We start from the raw sequence: 18,199 nt of genomic DNA on the forward strand, positions 1-18,199 counted from the left end.
GTCTTAAACTTGCCAAGTTTGAAGACCCTTGGACTACCTGTTCCCTTCACCTCACCTTTCCCATTGTACAAAAGCACCAGATCAGAAATTCAAACAAAAGGCGGATAAGGAAAAACAACAACGCAGGGAACACCAGGAATATTCTGAGGACAGACGGTAACTCTAGAAAATTTATTTATTTAAAGGACACAGTTACATACGCCCCCCCACAAAAAAAAATTAACCAAAAAACAACTCTACTCACAAAAGTTCTGATATCCCAAAATACACTCCTCCAGGTATGAACACCTAGATTACTGGGCTCGAGCCGCTCCCTGAGCAAGCCTCACCCTTACCCAACACTTAAGGTATTTGAGAATCGGAGGAAGTAGAAGTTGTTTCAACTTGCATTTCAATTCAGTTCAAACCTTTATTGTCAACGCACAACATGTGTACAATGAGATTGGCTGAGCCTCCCTTAGTGCACCCCTCCCCCAGGAGTGGCCTTCCAAATTTTTAGCAACAGGCTCTCTGCCCGGTTGCTGGGTGGGCGTGGTGGGACATGGTGACCGGGGACCACTTGTGGTCCATTACAAAATTTTGGTGGTCCGCAGAAAAATGTCACCCCCAAAGCACACCCCCCCAAAGCAATTAATACAGGTTGCGTGGGAACACAACGCTGCGCCGTCCACATGGCCCGCGGAACACAAGGCTTAGCGTCGCTTGCATTGCGAACAACATGAGGTAGTGAAGGGAGGGGGAAAAGGGGGGGAGGAAGGGAACTTGTCCCACTCGCCCCCATGTGCCTTACCGGGCCACTGGGCTGCTTCTTTCTTCTTCTGCTTTTGGCTGCACACAAGGAAAGCAGCAAAAGTCTTTCTTTCTCTCCCCCAAACTCCACCAGAAATGAGTCTTTGGGACCCTGCAAAGCATCCTGCTCCAAGAGGCTCCAAGAGGTATTACAGGAAGTGACGAAACGGGCCTATAATTCATCCTGAAAAACCTTGCAGAGGCTTTTTCCAAGCCTCTGAGAGGCCGAAAAAGGCCTCAAACCAGCTGGAAAAAAAAGAACAGCTGTGAGGCGCGCGCATACGCCGTGAGGTAAGTTTGCCTGCGGCTCGCATGCCAGCACAAATAGCTCTGTGTGCCATTTATGGCACGTATGCCATAAGTTCGCCATCATGGGTCTAGAATCTCTACACAGTCACAAACAAAGTCCAACCCCTTTTGAATTCTATTGACCCTTATCTACTGCTAAAATAATATTGTTAATTGAGTAGATTCCTGTGCATAGGTACGAGCAATAAATCAGTTTAATTGGTCCTGGTTTTTCACCCCTGACATTACCCTTCACCTTGAGACAAACCCCCATAAAAACAAGAAAACCTGGGATTAAAGTTGACACATGAAACATTGTCATTTCATAACTAAGTCAATCATCAAGGCAGACAGACAAACGAGAATATCTAAAGAGTATTTTTCGAGACAGGTTTATTTATTTTGATATCCTAAGATAAAGGAAGACTGACACTCTGAGTTACTTACCGTACATTTTTAGCCAAACTTCTCAACTTTGACAGCTTGAAGACGTGTGCGCTTCAAACTCCCAGAATATGTGCTAGCTGGGGAATTCTGGGAGTTGACATGTGGATGTCTTATAAAGGTATTGAGATTTACAAATACTGCTTTAGGGTTACAAGCATCTAACTGAAGCTGGAGCTGGGGGTCACTTGTGAGTACAATCTATTTAAAGAAAAATACTTTTTAAATAATTCAGTGTTTTCAGGTATTATTATTATTATTTATAAATTTTCAAACATTCTCTGGGTGCAAGGATTCTTTGTCTGATAACTATTCTCATATTCTTTACACCGGGGTTCTTCAACCGTGGCAACTTTAAGACTTGTGCCCTTCAGCTCCCAGAATTCCTCAGCCAGCAAGCATTCTGGGAGTTGAAGTCCATACATGTTCAAGCTGTCAAAATAACATGGCTGGCAGAGGAATTCTGGGAGTTGAAGTCCACAAGTTTCTTAAAATTGCCAAGATCCCTGCTTTACACCATTCATGCTTTTTATGCACTGACCACTTTTATCATCTCTCCCCCATGTGAATGGTCTGGTGCTTCTTCAAGTTTCCCATCTGGCTGAAGTCTTTCCCACACAGAGAACATTTATACGGCCTCTCGCCCGTGTGAATCCTCTGGTGCTTTTTTAAGTCTCCTCCCAGGTTGAAACCTTTCCCGCACTGAGAGCATTTGAAGGGTCTCTCCCCCGTGTGGGTCCTTTGATGGTTCTTCAAAAGGACCGCCTGGATGAAGCACTTCCCGCACTGCAAACATTTGTAGGGCTTCTCTCCGGTATGAATCCTCTGGTGGGTCTTCAAGTTTCCCTTCTGGTTGAAGCATTTTCCGCAGAAAGAGCACTCGTACGGTTGCTCGCCGGTGTGAATGCGTTGGTGATTCTTAAGATCCCCCTTCTGAGCAAAGCACTTCCCACACTGAAAGCATTTATTGATCCTCACTTCGGTTCCCAAGTTTTGTATTCTATTCAGCGGCTGCATGCAACTAACATTCTTCCCGCTTTCAGCACCGCTATTCGGCTTCCAATCCGCACGGAGGCTCGGAAAGATCTTCAAACCACTCCCGTTCCCGTGTCCGGAGGCTTCGTAGCTTCGATTTGCGGTGAGGATTTTCCCCAGTTTATAAAAAGATGAATTAGGCAGCAGGTTTTCCTCTGACAAAGGGTGTGTTTTGTATTCCTCCCCAGAAGGTTGCATTCCAAGTTCAAATCTGTAGCGGTATTTTCTGCCGTAACAGGAGAACGGGGGCATTTTATCCCAAGTGGGGTTTGTAGTATTTTCCAGTGTGGCATCCGTACAACTCCCAGCACGCCGAGCGCATTCGTTCCGGGTTTGGGATTCGCCTCTTCCCTCCAGTCTTTCCACGACTGGTGTGACATTCCCCAAATTCAGCAGTGGAAGGGCCCCATGTGCCTCTCCTGCCTTCTTTTCTCCATCCTGAAGAGTCTCCACTTTCACCAAACTTCTCTTTCCATCCCCTACAGAGAGAAAGAAAATATTTTTCTTCCTGATCTGCTGACTCTTTTCAAGATTCCTGTTCTGCCAAGTCACAGGCTTCTTTCTCGCAAATTTGAATTTGTTAAATTCAGCCTACCTTAGGGTTTCTGGGCCAGCCCCTCCTCCTCAAGCTTCCAAACAACTATATAGGTAAAGGTAAAAGTTCCCCTCGCACATACGTTGTAGTCATTCCTGACTCTAGGGGGCGCCGGTGCTCATCTCCGTTACAAAGCCGAAGAGCCAGCACTGTCCAAAGACGCTCCGTGGTCATGTGGCCGGCATGACTAAACGCTGAAGGCGCACAAAGGAATGCTGTTAACCTTCCCACCAAAGGTGGCCCCTATTTTTCTACTTACATTTTTTACATGCTTTCGAATGGCTAGGTTGGCAGAAGCCGAGATGAGTAACAGGAGTTCACTCCGTTACGCGGCGCGAGGGATTCGAACCGCTGAACTGCTGACTTTTCTGATCGACAAGCTCAGCATCTTAGCCACTGAGCCACCGCATCCCCTAAACAACTATATATGTACCAATAAAAGAGAATATTTGTAGCTCAGGTTTGAAGTAAGAGTCTCCTTGGTTTCTGAGCTTGCTTATTTTTTTTTGCAAAAGTTTCATTACCCAACTAGGTAACATCATCCATACTAGTAGGGAGTGGGATTTGCTGTCAATTTATATTCTGGTGTCTTGCCCGTCTGTCTGGGTGTGGGCGGCCTTAGGGATTCTTTGGTTGGATTATTAACTGATGGCTCTTTGGTATTTCTTGATTGGGGTATTGCTTACTTGATTGTTGGTCTGAAGGCAACCTTGGAGTTAATCTGTGCTAATCTGGGTGCCGATTGCTGGTGGACAGGTGCTGTCACTTACATATTACCTAGTTAGGGTAATGAAATGCTTGCAAGAAGACATACAAGCCCAGAGAACACCAAGGACCCCTCAACTATATGGATATAGCTTGTCAAGAACTGGGGAAATCCAGGAGATTCTGGCAGTTCAAATGAGTATAAAAATGTATCGCAAGCTTATGCTCTCTACAAAAATCTGAGCTACTAACGGTCAAGGGAAACGTGTAGGAATTAAGAGGCATTCAAGGTGGGCTGGACTTAGATCTCTCATGACCGATGACATGTTTGACCCCATCCTCGAATTCAGCCTGGTCATCTCTGACATCGCTCTTGGGAAGAGCAGTTGGGGACACATGAAGGCCATACAACCCCGAGTGGACGCACACGGGACCGGTTGATAGTGGAGTCTGTCTGTTATTCTTTTCAATGCAGGTAGTCCTCGACTACTGGGGACGCGGTGGCTCAGTAGCTAAGACACTGAGCTTGTCGATCAGAAAGGTCGGCAGTTCAGTGGTTCAAATCCTTAGCGCTGCGTATGGCAGCATGAAATATGGCTTCCAAAGCCCGAAAACTTTTAGATTCGGGATAATGTCAGCGTTCCAGCAAACCTCCATTCCAATCAGTAAACTCTGAGACAAACGTATCTCAAAAGTACCTTTATTAGAATAGCTCACCTGGCACATCTGTGGAATCCCGAATCTAAAAGTTTTTGGGCTTTCCACACATTCCCAAACTACAAATCCATCCCCACTTGGCCATCATCACATCACATGGCCCAATCACGATCCGTCCAAAAGTAAGATCCTTATTTCATCCTGCGCTATACTCAATGACCTTGAACTAACAAAAGAATTTTATTTTGTCTACTTAGAGGTACTTAATTAAAATCACTTAATTAAAATCACTGGCAGCATGGAACATGGCTTCCAAAGTTGACAGCGTAACGGTGTGAGCTCCCATTACTCGTCCCAGCTTCTGCCAACCTAGCAGTTCGAAAGCACGTAAAAATGCAAGTAGAAAAATAGGGACCACTTCGGTGGGAAGGTAACAGCGTTCCTTTGTGCGCCTTTGGGAGTTTAATCATGGCGGCCACATGACCACAGAGACGTCTTCGGACAGTGCTGGCTCTTCGGCTTTGTAACGGAGATGAGCACTGGCGCCCCCTAGAGCCAGAAAGGACTAGCACGTATGTGCGAGGGGAACCTGTACCTTTACCTTACAGTCACAATTGAGCCCAAATTTTCAGTTGCTAAGTGAGACAGTTAAGTGAGCTTTGCCTCATTTTACGACCTTTCTTGCCACAGTTAAGTGAATCACTGCAGCTGTTAAGATAGTAACACGGTTGTTAAGTGAATCTGGTTTCCCTATTGACTTTGCTTGTCAGAAGGTCGCAAACGGAGATCACACGACCCCCGCGGGATGCTGCAACCATCATAAATAAATTCCAGTTGGCAAGTGTTTTGATTTTTTTGACCACATGACCACGGGGATGCTGCAAGAGTGGTGTGGAAACTGGCCATAAATAGCTTCGGGTGAAGCTGATACGATTTTCTGGCCCTGAGTGTTGTAGTCTGCCGGCAGCCTGCGGAGACGGCAGCAGAGTCGGACGGTGGGAAGAAACATGGGCCAGTCCTGGAGTCTGGGAGACTCGGACATTGGTCCCGCGTCTGATACAGAGATGGGGCCAGGGCCATCTGGGAGTTATGTGCTGACTCTGGAGCCTCCAGAATCTGACATCAGCGAGGCAGAGGATCAAGGGGAGCCTGTTCCCAATGTGCGCATGGGCAGAGCTGCCAGAAGGCAAAAACAATTTAAGACAAAAGGAGTGACTCGGGAGTTAGGTTTGGATATGATTGGCCCCTCCTATAAGAGATAAAGGAGGAGCAAAGGGACATGAGCCTTTGCAGGAAGCAACTTTGTCCACTCTGTTTGGATTAAACCTTGCAGCTCTGTGCGGACGTTGTACTCCGTTTGGCTTTTTACAGTTAATTTGGCACTCTAGTTCTTGGCAGCAATTCAAAGGAGATAAAGGTGGGTGCTTATCTTGAGAGACTGTTTGAGACTCATTACAGGCTGGGAATGAACATAATTCCCATCCATTGTATTAAAAAGAGGGTTGTTTGGACTAAGAGTGTGATTAATTACAGTCTCAGGAAGCCTTGGTCAGAACACTGAGAAGAAAATTCTTACCCGAGCTGCCAGCGTTCTCACAATTGTCTTGGAGGACTTTCCAAGCGAAGGTTTCTTGGCTTGGTCGGGAGAGCGGCCGCTTGATGACTGGCAAAGACGCAACCATCTGGGGTTGTTCTGTACAACTCTGCAACAGAAAAAGATACAGGTCCAGGTAGTCCTCCAACTTACAACAGTTCACTTAGTGACCATTCAAAGTTACGAACTTCACTGAAAAAAGGGACATGACTATTTTTCACACTTATGACCACTGCCATGTCCCTCTGGTCACATGATTTACATTCGGATGTTTGGCAAGTGGTTCGTATTTATGATGGTTGCAGTGTCCTGGGGTGAAGAGGTCCCCTGTTGCGACTTTCTAACAAGGGAAGTCAATGGGGAAGCCAGATTTACTTCACAACCATCCTACTCATTTAATAACTTCAGTGATTCACTTAGCAAACGAGGAAAGCAAGGAAAGTCATAAAGGTAAAGGTTCCCCTCGCACACACGTGCTAGTCGTTTCCAGCTCTAGGGGGCGCCAGTGCTCATCTCCGTTGCAAAGCCGAAGAGCCAGCGCTGTCCAAAGATGTCTCCGTGGTCATGTGGCCAGCATGACTAAACGTGCATGAACCGCTGTTACCTTCCCACCAAAGGGCTCCCTATTTTTCTACTTACATTTTTTACATGCTTTCGAACTGCTGGGTTGGCAGAAGCTGGGACGAGTAACGGGAACTCACTCCATTACGCGGCGCTAGGGATTTGAACCGCTGAACTGCCAACCTTTCTGATTGACAAGTTGAGCATCTTAGCCACTGAGTCACTGAGCCACCGCGTCCCTCACATAAGTCATAAAACGGGGCAAAACTCATTTAACATATTTCTTACTTAGAACATACATTTTGGGCTCAATTGTGACTCTAAGTGGAGGATTATCTGTAATCCTCGAGTTACGATCGTAACCTGGAGTTGTAAGTCACAACCGTCATAAAACAGATCAGTCACATGACTGACCTGATTTTCACGTTTTGTTTGCAGCGGTCATTAAGCAAACCGGTGGCTCTTAAACTGTTCGCTAAGATACCGTTTTGCCAAGCACCCAAGGTATGATCATGTGACTGCGGGTATGATCATGTGATTGTGCGTATGATCATGTGACTGCGGGTATGATCATGTGACTGCGGGCCAAGGGGAGGGGCGACCAGTGGACCTTTGGATCCCGATCCTAAGTCACCTATTTCAGGTAGGTCATAACTTTGAACAGTCGTTAAGCGGCCCATCATAAATCAAGGACTATCTGTAATTTTTTTTACCTACAATGCACAATCCAAGAAGCAAGATTCACAGTTGTCAACTCATAAAATATTTCTCTGGTCTTTTAGAGTTGCCAGCAGAAAGGGAGGAGGGAGCAGTGTAGCAGTTTGCAAAACCGACACTGCATTCCATGGATGTTTTTGGAAAAACAGGAAGTGACGAAACGGGGCTAGATTTTGGCCTACAAAGCATGTAGAAGCCTGCAGAAGCCTTCCTCAAGCCTTTGGGAGGCCGAAAAGGGCCTCAAACCAGCCAAAAATCAGCTGTGAGGCGCAGTGCAGCTAAGCGGGTGGCGGAGGGGGGACTGGGGTGGGTGGGATTGCTCACACATGCGTAGGGGATATGGGGGACACGCATTGCCTTCTGGGTGCTGGCAGGCGAGTGCGAGCGTGCAAGCACGCACACAACTTTTGGCATCGGGGCCCAAAATGGTTTGCCACCACTGCTATAGAGCACTGCACACCAGGACAACTAGACACAAGAACAGCTTGTTCCCGAACGCCATCACTCTGCTAAAAAAAAAATCCCTCAACATTGTCCAACTATTTACAAAGTCTGCACTACTATAACTACTATCATCGCTCCTTATCACCCATCCCCTCCCACTTGTGACTGTATGACTGTAATTTTGTCGCTTGTATCCTTACAATCTATATTGACTGTTTCCTAGTATGATTTGATTGCTTAGTGTACCCTATGACTATCATTAAGTGTTGTACCTTATGATTCTTGACTCTTTGACGAATGTATGTTTTCTTTTATGTACACTGAGAGTATTTGCACCAAGACAAATTCCTTGTATGTCCAGTCATACTTGGCCAATAAAGAATTCTATTCTATTCTATTCTATTCTATTCTATTCTATTCTATTCTATTCTATTCTAACCTTATGATTCTTGACGAATGTATCTTTTCTTTTATGTACACTGAGAGTATTTGCACCAAGACAAATTCCTTGTGTGTCCAATCACACTTGGCCAATAAAGAATTATATTCTATTTTATTCTATTCTATTCTGTTCTGTTCTATTCTATTCTACTCTGTTCGTTCTGTCTGTCGCGTTGTTCGTTTTTTATTCTATCTACTCAGTCGAAGAGGCTACCTGTACTGTTAACTTAACTTCAGTAATTCACTTAACAACTGTGGTCAAAATGGGGGCAACCTCAACAAACGTTCCATTTAGCAACAACAATTTTGGGCTGAATTGTGATGATAAATCGAGGACTACCTGTATAGAATTTTGGACAACCAATAAGCAAGACCTCAAATCCTCATTGATGAGTGAATTGGTGATTCAAGAATCTCTCCAAATATCTGAACTTTTTTCCTCAGAGAAGACGACTGAAATATTGAGGTGCTCTTAATTTTCAGAGAGATGCAGCTGCTTTAATGAGCCGCAGGCTGATAGTTCACAGCCATTTCTTAGAGCCACAAATGGGATAATACAAATGGATTAAGTAGGCATGTTCATTACCTTTCTCTCACCATTTGAGACCCTGCCTTCTTCTTCTGAAAAAAGAGTCGAATTAGCTTCATTTGGAGATTGGATTCCAAGGCCTGCAAGTAATGGAAAACAGAATTTAGAAGGTGAGATGGCCCTTTCAATTTTGTTCAAAATGAACAGACACAAAATGTGTCAATGACCACTCATACACAGCTAGAAAACAAGGGACTTTTTTTTTCAAAGGAAGACCAGTGATTGAATGAGAAAAATGGGCTTTTCTGAAAATTTAAATTCTTGAAATGTAAATTCTCTGTGGTTTTGTCTTCCTCCCTGCCAAAATAGAACCTAACTAATAATTCCCTCAGTATTTAATTTGATCCTTTCTTGGTGATATCTTCTCATCCCTCCTTATCACCCATCCCCTCCCGCTTATGTATGACTGTAACTTTGTCGCTTGTACCCTTACGATTTATATTGACCGTTTCCTAGTATGATTTGATTGCTTATTGTGCCCTAGGACTATCATTAAGTGTTGTACCTGATGATTCTTGATGAATGTATCTTTTATGTGCACTGAGAGCATTTGCACCAAGACAAATTCCTTGTGTGTCCAACAACACTTGGCCAATAAAGAATTCTATTCTATTCTATTCTATTCTATTCTATTCTATTCTATTCTATTCTATTCTATTCTATTCTATTCTATTCTATTCTATTCTACTCTATTCAGCATCTCTCTCTCTTTCTCTCTACGTGTGTGTGTGTGTGTGTGTGTGTGTGACCCAGGGGTGGGATTCAAAAATCCCAGCAACCGGTTCTGGGTGGCCGTGGGCATGGTGGATGCGGCCTACCAGAACTTCCAGGAGGGTCGTTTTTTTTGCCTTCCCCGGAGTCTGGAGGCTTCTCTCGAACCTCTGGGAGGGAGAAAACAGCCTCCCCCGGGCTCCGGAGGCCCTCCAGAAGCTGGAAACAAACCCATTTTCAGACGTCCGGGAGGGGCATTTTTTTCACCCTCCCAGAGCCTCTGCGCGGGCCCTGCATTTACCTGCATCCAAAATGGGCTGCACGGAAACTCCTGGGAGGGGTGAGGCAGGCAGGGCCAGCCAGTTGGCTCAACTACCGGGTTCAGCGAACCAGAAAAGTAAATGTAATGTCCAGTTTGCCCAAACCGGCCTGAACCGGCTGAATCCTACCCCTGGCGTGACCTGTTGCAGCATCCCCATGGTCACGTGATTTACCTTTGGTAAATCCCCTTTTGCGACCTTCTGACAAGCAAATTCAAGGGGGAAAAACAACCGTGTCGCTAATTTAACAATAGCAGTGATTCACTTAACAGATGTGGCAAGAAAAGTCGCAAAGTGGGGTAAAACTCACTTAACCAATTTTCACACTGAGTAATTGAAATTTTGGGCTCAAATGTGGTTGTAAGTTCAAGACTACCTGTACGTATACATGTATGTGTTGTGACTCGGCGGTTTGAACCTGCTCAGTCAGAAGACACAGGCTCGAGTGATGAGGAAGATCTGGCATTAAGGTTTGAGCCTGCTTTGTTGAGTGACATAGACGGGAGTCAGGAGGAAGAGGAGGACTTGGCTCTGAGGTTTGAGCCTGCTTTGCTGGAAGTTTCGGAGTCGTCTTCCTCCCCAGAATCTTCCTCCCTGATTGTGCCTCAGGTGTCAGCAGATAATCAGGAGAGCATACCGGAGTCATTGGCTGAAGATCAAGCCGAGAAATGCTGGTCTGATGCAAGGCAAAGACGCAGGCAGAAACGTGAAATACAACATAAAAGGAAATGTCAAATCAGGGACTGAGAAAAGAGACTGACATGCCCCTCAGGAAATAAAAGAGGGCGTGTTAGCTCTGAATCCCTGTTCGGGTCAACTTGTTTATTTGAGTTAGCAGTTCGGACAAATTATTCTGTGTGGCGTTCGCCCCTGATTTATGGTTCTGCTCGTTATCAGACTTGGTAGGCAGCTTCTGGGAAAACTGCCAAAGACGGATTCAGCCAAAGGAAGTTAACTCTGTCGCTCCTGTTCCTGTCTGTTTGTGTATTTTCCTTTGGAAATTTGGACTCTCACCTTGTGGTTACAGGTGAGACAGAACATGTATGTATGTGTTGTAGCCTGTCGACTGCCAGCCCCTCCAGTAGCCGAATCAGAGGAGGAGGAGGCGTGGGAATCAGGGTTAGCATCAGGGCAACCTGGGAGCTCCGAGGGGAAGAGGGAAAGGAGCTGAGAGAGAGAGAGAGGCAGAGGCAGAGCCGGCGCCTTCTATCAGCCCTCAGATGGAGAGTCAACAGCCCGCAGGTCTGGAGGTTGGCTGATGAGGAAGAACAGCTGGGTCCATGCCTGACGTGCGGATGCCCAGAAGGCAGAGGAGAGGAGAGCAGTGGAATTCTATGGGCCGGTCCTTGGGACAGAAGAGCCACTGCTGCTAGTGAGACCCCACCGTAGCTTTGGGGGGAAAAAGGCAGGGGGCGGAGATGAACAGGTGTGGCAGACAACTATACATCTTCCGGCCGGCGGACTTGTTAGTCTTCAAGATATACTTTTTGCCGGGGCTGCCGGCATTCCTAATATAAAGGAATATTTTGAGTTCACTTCAGAGTTTGTAGTGTTTGGGGAGGTGGAGCAGAAGAGTATGTATAGCAACAGCGTTTATGCTTATATACTGCCCCATAGTGCTTTACAGCAGTCTCTGGACAGTTTACAATATAAGCATTATTTGCATATTAGACCCAACAATCTGGGTCCTCATTTTACTGACCCTTGGAAGGACGGAAGGACGAGTCAACCTTAAGCTAGTCAGGATTGAACTCCAGACTGTGGGCAGAGTCAGCCTGCAATCCTGCATTCTAACACTGTGCTAGCACTATAATTAGAAGAATTGTTTTGATGAGGTTTTGTCTGTCAGCTCACATCTCACATGCTGTGATGACCCGGGGCGTGGCACGAAGGCAACAGTCAGATAAGCAATAAGAGTCTATTACCTCCAACTTTACCCCCAATGTCCAGGTTACCTTCTGGCTGGAGAAAAACTCTCCCAGGAACAGCCTTTGACTGTAGAAAATTAAGTCCAAAACATGGTCAACACAAACTGTAACTTAAAGTCCAAACAAGCCAAACTAAAGTGATTAGTCTGGCAGGGCAGGAGCAAGAATTTCAGACTTGAAGGCACAGCAAAACTATCACAGTTGGGAAGACGCCAGGAACACAGATAAGCCACGACAACACAGGATAAACGTAACGTTTGCTCCCAGCAGCCTGCTGCACGCAGCCTGGCTTTCTTATCAACTGTCTTCCCAGCTGTGGCTAATGAAGGGAATCAGGGCCCTTTCCTCCCCGTAAGCCACACAACCCATGTTGCTCCTTTCTCTGTTCCTCCCTGCGTGCCCTAGGATGAAGAGGAGGTGGGCCTGGTTCGTCCTCTGGACTCCTCCCTTGTTCTACCTCTCCCCTGCTCTGCCCAGACGGACTTTGCCCTTCCCCAGTTTCTTACACAGCCAACGGAGCCACATTCCCACTCCCTGTCAGCTGTTCATCTTCCTCCTCGGACTCAGACTCCAACAGGGGCACGAAACATGCTTTGTCCTAGGAGAAATAGGTCAATGGAAAATAAAAACAGAACACCTGACCCGATTCTGATCTGAATGTGATGCAGAATGTGAGACCTTGCAAAAAAATAATAATAATCAACATTTCCACTACTGCAAAAACAGATGCAGATTTAGGAAGTCAGGTTGCTTTTCAAGAGATCAATAAGAAACGACAAGCTCATCCAATCTGCAGCAACTTCTGAGGCAGCCATTTTGCACTTCACATCACCTCTTTGACAGCCATCTTCAAAGCTTCTCCTCTCGGCCTCTTCACGTAGCTCCAAGAAATCCCTGCGATCCTCCTTTAACGGCCTCTGAAAGTGTGAGAACGACCCAGTTCAGAACCCAAGGACATAGGCAGGGAAAAGGGAGTCCTGTGGGGAGAGACATTTACGGATCCCTTCAACCTGTTCTCGTCAGTGAAACAATTTCGATATGAAATGAAAAGATCAGTAGCCACATGAAAGCCTGTTCTAATACAGGTAGTCCTTGGCTTATGACTGAAATGGAACTGGCCAGTGGTGGGATTCAATTTTTTTTACTACTGGTTCTGTGGGCGTCGCCAGGTGGGTGTGACCAGGTGGTCATGTGACTGGGGTGTGTGTGTCAAAGTCTTTCTTTTGCAGCCCCCTCGCGCCCGTTTTTGGCCTAGTGGGCCTCAGGGAAGCCTCCTGGGCGTTGAAAAAAAAGAAGCATTTTGAAAGCCTTCCGAGGTAAATACAACAGCAAGGAGAGGGGATCAGCTGTGCCCCGCGATTTAGATTAGCTAGAAAGCAAGAAATCTGACGACGTCCTGCTTTCTAGCTAATATAAATCACGCAGCACAGCTGATCGTCGGAAATACTAGTTCGCCCGAACTAGTATTCAGCGAGCTGGGCTGAACCGGCAAGCGATTCACCTCTGGAACTGGCCCATTATGGTCATGTACTGTTATAGTTGTAAACTGGATCATCATGTGATGGATCTGATCTTAAGATATCAAGTTAGAAACCAGGAGACTGTGACTTCTTGTCCCATCAATCTTCCTTTTCTTCCTTCCTCTTTCTTTTCCTCCCTCCCTTTTTCTCTTCCTTTCCTTTTTTTCTTTCTTTTCCTTCCTTCATTCTCTTTTTCTTTCTCTTCCTTCCTTTACTTCCTTCCTCTTTCTTTTCCTCCCTTCCTTCCTTCCTTTCCCTTTCCTTTCCTTTTCCTTTCTTTCTTTTCCTTCCTTCATTTTCTCTCTCTTTCTTTTTCTTTCTTTCTTGCTTCCTTTCTTTTCCTCCCTCCCTTTCTTTTTCTTCCTTTCCTTTCTTTCTTTCATTCTTTTCCTTCCTTCATTCTCTCTTTTTCTTTCTCTTCCTTCCTTTCCTTCCTTCCTCTTTCTTTTTCTCCCTCCTTTCCTTTTCCTTTCCTTTTTCTTTCTCTTTCTTTTTCTTCCTTCATTTTCTCTCTCTCTCTTTCTTTTTTCTTTCTTGCTTCCTTTCTTTCCTCCCTCCCTTTCTTTTTCTCCTTTCCTTTTTTCTTTCTTTTCCTTCCTTCATTCTCTCTTTTTCTTTCTTCCTTCCTTTCCTTCCTTCCTCTTTCTTTTCCTCCCTTCCTTTTCCTTTCCTTTTCCTTTCTTTCTTTCTTTTCTTCCTTCATTTTCTCTCTCTCTCTTTTTTTCTTTCTTGCTTCCTTTCTTTTCCTCCCTCCCTTTCTTTTCTCTCTTCCTTTCCTTTTTTCTTTCTTTTCCTTCCTTCATTCTCTCTTTTTCTTTCTCTTCCTTCCTTTCCTTCCTTCCTTTCTTTTCCTCCCTCCCTTCCTTTTCCTTTCCTTTCCTTTCCTTTTTCTTTCTCTTTCTTTTCCTTCCTTCCATCCTTTCTCTTCCTTCCTTTCTTTTCCTCCCTCCCTTCCTTTTCCTTTCCTTTCCTTTTTCTTTCTCTTTCTTCCTTCCTTCCTTCCTTCCTTCCTTCCTCTTCCTTCCTTCCTTCCTTTTATTTATTAAATTTTAATGAGACCCACCTGCCCTACAAGGGGATTCTGGGCGGCCTTAGGCACAAAGCCAGCTGGCTGACTTTGGGCCAGTCCCTTTCTCTCAGCCCTAGGAAGGAGGCAATGGTAAATCACTTCTGGAACACCTTCCCAAGTAAACTGCAGGGACTTATCCAGGCAGTCTCTGAGAATTGGAAAAGACTGAATGGGGAAAAAAAGGCAATCTTAATTTCAGGTAGTAGGAACAATTTTTCATATAAATTAATAACATCACCTGCCACCTGCCTGGCTTGGGGTCTTGCTGGCTCCTCAGGAAGTCCTCAACCAGAGCCACTGCTTGGGAACACGTCTCTGGTCCTCCTTCCCGGATCCAGTTCTGGAGATCAGATGGGAGGCTGGTCAGGAACTGCTCCAGGATCAGCAGCTCCAGGATCTGCTCTTTGGTGCGTCTCTCCGGCCTCAACCATTGGCGACAAAGCTCCTGGAGTTGGCTATGGATCCTCCGGGGATCTGCCACCTCCTGGCAGCAGAACTGCCGAAAATGCTGTCGCTGCTTCTCCATCCTCAGGGCTTCCCCTCGCAAGATGGCCGCCTTGACTTTCCCATAATCCTCTTGGTCTCGGTCTTCCAGGGTTTGGAAGGCCTCTTCCGCTCCTCCGCTCAGAGCCGGCCGGAGACGGGCTGTCCATTCTCCTCCGGGCCACCGGCAGGCTGTGGCCACCTGCTCAAAGGAGGCCAGGAAGGCCTTGGGGTCTTCCCAGGGGGAGGCCTCTGACATCATCACGGGGTTTCCACCCCTTCCGGGATGGAGCGTCCTCAGGAACTCCTGCCACTGGGCCTCCCAGCGCTCTTCCGTCCCCCTCAGAAGCTCCATTTTGATTTTTTGTGACGCTCCACATGTCGGCAGTTCCGTCATATACAGAGGCTGAACCAGACTGGTTGGCTTTCCTGCTCCTTCTTCGGTTTCTGCTCCTGCAAAATATTGTACCTTCATCGCCGTTTCCCCCGATTCTTTGCTCCGATGCTCTATAGAGAGAGTTTCCAGGGTTTATCAGTTCCATCAGAGATAGAAACATCGCAACATTTCAGAGATTGCACAGAGTTGGGGGGGGGAAAGACCCTGGTTATTAACTAAGAATCTTTCTCAACCTTTCTCTAAATAAAATTAGACTCTTAAAAAAACAGTTCTTCCCATCCAAAGATTCATCTCCTACCTAATTGCAGGATCATTAGATAACAATAGACGAGAATGTCCATCACTCACAGTCAAGCTGGGGAGTACTTGGTGTTAACCGGGGCTTAGTTGTTTGCTTGAAGACATCTCACCACCCAACTAGGTAACATCATCAGTGTGTGGGAAGGTAGGGTTTTCTCCCTATTTAAATGCAGTTAAGTTGCTCTGCTAGTTTTGATGGGTTTTTTTTGCTTAGTAATTCCTTAATTAGGGTATTATTTTCTGCTTGATCGTTGTCTGGTATGAAGCGGGTATTAACACCAGACAAATCATCAAGCATAAAACAATATCCTGAATGACAGAGCCAAAATACTGTAAGGGTTGTTGAACTACTGGCCCCAACCAGAGTGGCTGGCTGAGTTCCAACTTTTTAAGGAGCATAACACTCCTTCTTGGTTAGTTTTATCTGCAAGTCAATAATAATTGAGCAATCATAGAATTCTAGGGCTGGAAGGGAACTCAAGAGGTCATTTAGTCCAACCCCCTGCCCAGGGCAGGATTCCTCCAACCACAGTTGCCCAATATTATGCTATAATATATAATGCTAACTAGAGCATACAAAACTTTTGCCAGACCAATACTCGAATACAGCTCATCAGTCTGGAATCCGCACTGCATAACAGGCATTAATACAATCGAGAGAGTCCAGAAGTATTTCACGAGAAGAGTATTACACTCCTCTGCTCGCAACAGAAACCCTATACCACCAGGCTTGAGATTTTGGGCTTGGACAACCTAGAACTACATCGCCTACGGTTAGACTTCACTGTAGCACACAAAATTATCTGCTACCATGTCCTACCAGTCAATGACTACTTCAGCTTCAACCACAACAACCCAAGAGCACACAACAGATACAAACTCAATGTAAACCGCTTCAAACTCGATTGCACAAATTTTGACTTCAGCAACAGAGTGGTCAATGCCTGGAATGCACTACCTGACTCTGTTCTTACATCCTCTAACCCCCACTCCTTTAACCTCAAACTAACCACTGTTGAACTCACCCCATTCCTAAGAGATCTGCAAGGGGCGTACATAAGTGCACCGTCGTGCCTACCATCCCTATCCTATTGTCCCCATTTATTTGTACCTATTTCCTGTAGCCTTACTCATGTTTATACTTATATCTATTATCTTGTAAGCGACTGACAAATCAAATAAATAAATAAAATAAATATTTGCTTAAAATCCCCCAGGGAAAAAGCTGCCCCATGATTCAGAGAAATAGTTTCTTCCACTTCTGTACTTAAAAGCACTCACAATCAAACATCTACTTTCTTCTTTTAACTTTGGAAGAAGTGCCCCACAGGCTGGAAGTGCGAGTGAAGTACCCAACACAACGCAACGCAAAGCACTCCATGCCATGCCATGCCCTGCAGATACAGTGACAGATTAACAGTTGATAGGGACCTTGTAGGTCATCTAGTCCAACCCCTCCCCCAAACGGGAGACCCCCACATCATTTCTGACAGATGGGAGTCCAATCTCTTCTTGAAAACCTCCAGTGATGAAGCTCCCACAACTTCTGAAGGCTGTTCCATGGGTTGATTGTTCTCACTGTCAGGAAGTTGAATCTGTCCTTGATCAGTTTCCATCTATTATTATTGGTCTGGCTTTCAGGTGCTTTGGAAAACAGGTTGACCCCCCTCCCTCCTCAGATACTGCAAGGCTGCTATCATGTCTCCCCCTAGTCCTTCTCTTCACTAGACTGGCCATGCCCAGTTCCTGTGACCGTTTTAGCCTTCCGTTGCTCTTCTCTGCAAATCTTTCTAGAGTCTCCACAGCTTTTTCATAGTTTGGTGACCAAACCTGGATGCAGTATACAACGCAACGCAATGCAATGCAATGCAAAAAACATTCAGTTCAAAGCAACTCAATTCAATTGCCATGCCATCCTATGCAACGCACGCCGACTAGATAGATTAGAGCCGGAGGAAGGAGCGCGGGCAGCCGGGGCAAAGGCCGGAGGATGCGACGCGCGCGACCTTCTTGCAACAAGCCACCGCCTTCCCCGAGCCGGATTGCAAGCCAGAGGACGCCGCCCTGCTCCAACCATCCCAAGCCTTGGGGTTTACCTTGCAAGGAGAGCGTAGGATCCCCACACCCACTTACCTGGGCCCGAGAGGCGCGGAGTTGCGCCCTTCCCTGCTTTGCGACTGCAGCAACAGAAGCCGGTCTCAAAAAAGTTCGCCCCCTCCCGGGCGGCGCCAACATTGCAACGTTTACTCGGCCGCGCGGCGCCGAGTAAAAGGCGGGCTGGATCCCGGAGTCAGACTCGAGCTGGAAGGGACCTTAAAGCTCTTCTAGTCCGCGTTCAGGATCCTTCCTCAAGTGTGAGGGGGGAAAAGACCCCGCCAGGGAGCGGGGGGGGGGGGAATCTCCTGCTGAGGTTTCTCCTGCCTTGCATGGCTGAGAATATGGCACGTTGGGTTAAAAAAAAGGCAAATCCGGACGACCACTAGGCGGCACTAGAGTGTGGGTCTTATTGTAATGCTGTATTTCTAGACCTTGGAAAGGTTTTGCCGGGTGGAGCAGTCAGAGGACGGTGATGCAATCACCCATATTGTATTTGCTTAAAAATGCTACTGTAG

At 46.2% G+C, this 18,199-nt stretch overlaps 1 protein-coding gene across 3 annotated transcripts; it reads right to left on the bottom strand.

The window, feature by feature from the left end:
• Positions 1 to 1,320: 1,320 nt before the first annotated feature.
• LOC148131753 (uncharacterized) lies at positions 1,321 to 17,785 on the bottom strand. 3 transcript variants are annotated; one of them, XM_087952979.1, is made up of 6 exons: positions 17,721 to 17,785; positions 14,646 to 15,397; positions 12,651 to 12,735; positions 8,857 to 8,939; positions 6,090 to 6,216; positions 1,321 to 3,035 (listed from the first exon to the last, which is right to left on the bottom strand). In XM_087952979.1, exons 2-6 carry the CDS (start codon positions 15,363 to 15,365, stop codon positions 2,071 to 2,073), a joined length of 1,980 nt encoding a protein of 659 aa, XP_087809105.1. In that variant the 5' UTR covers positions 15,366 to 15,397; positions 17,721 to 17,785; the 3' UTR covers positions 1,321 to 2,070. The 3 variants fall into 3 exon arrangements, with proteins under 3 accessions (XP_087809105.1, XP_087809103.1, XP_087809104.1); XM_087952977.1 differs by having other exon boundaries at positions 17,684 to 17,760; XM_087952978.1 differs by lacking the exon at positions 17,721 to 17,785 and having other exon boundaries at positions 14,646 to 15,485.
• Between the last annotated feature and the right edge of the window lie 414 nt (positions 17,786 to 18,199).

The sequence above is a fragment of the Notechis scutatus genome, chromosome 2 (genome assembly GCF_049901735.1).
Source record: "Notechis scutatus isolate UNSWTSFEM ecotype Mainland chromosome 2, rNotScu1.2, whole genome shotgun sequence".
NCBI classification, from domain to species: Eukaryota; Metazoa; Chordata; class Lepidosauria; order Squamata; family Elapidae; genus Notechis; species Notechis scutatus.

Bases quoted from the DNA above. Each gene is read 5' to 3' on its own strand.
- LOC148131753 (XM_087952979.1), bottom strand. From the start codon at position 15,365: ATGAAGGTACAATATTTTGCAGGAGCAGAAACCGAAGAAGGAGCAGGA. The intron at 12,736-14,645 runs GTGATGTTATTA...TCACACTTTCAG, and splicing joins CCAAGCCAGGCAGGTGGCAG to AGGCCGTTAAAGGAGGATCG. The intron at 6,217-8,856 runs GTAATGAACATG...TTTCTGTTGCAG, and splicing joins TCTCAAATGGTGAGAGAAAG to AGTTGTACAGAACAACCCCA.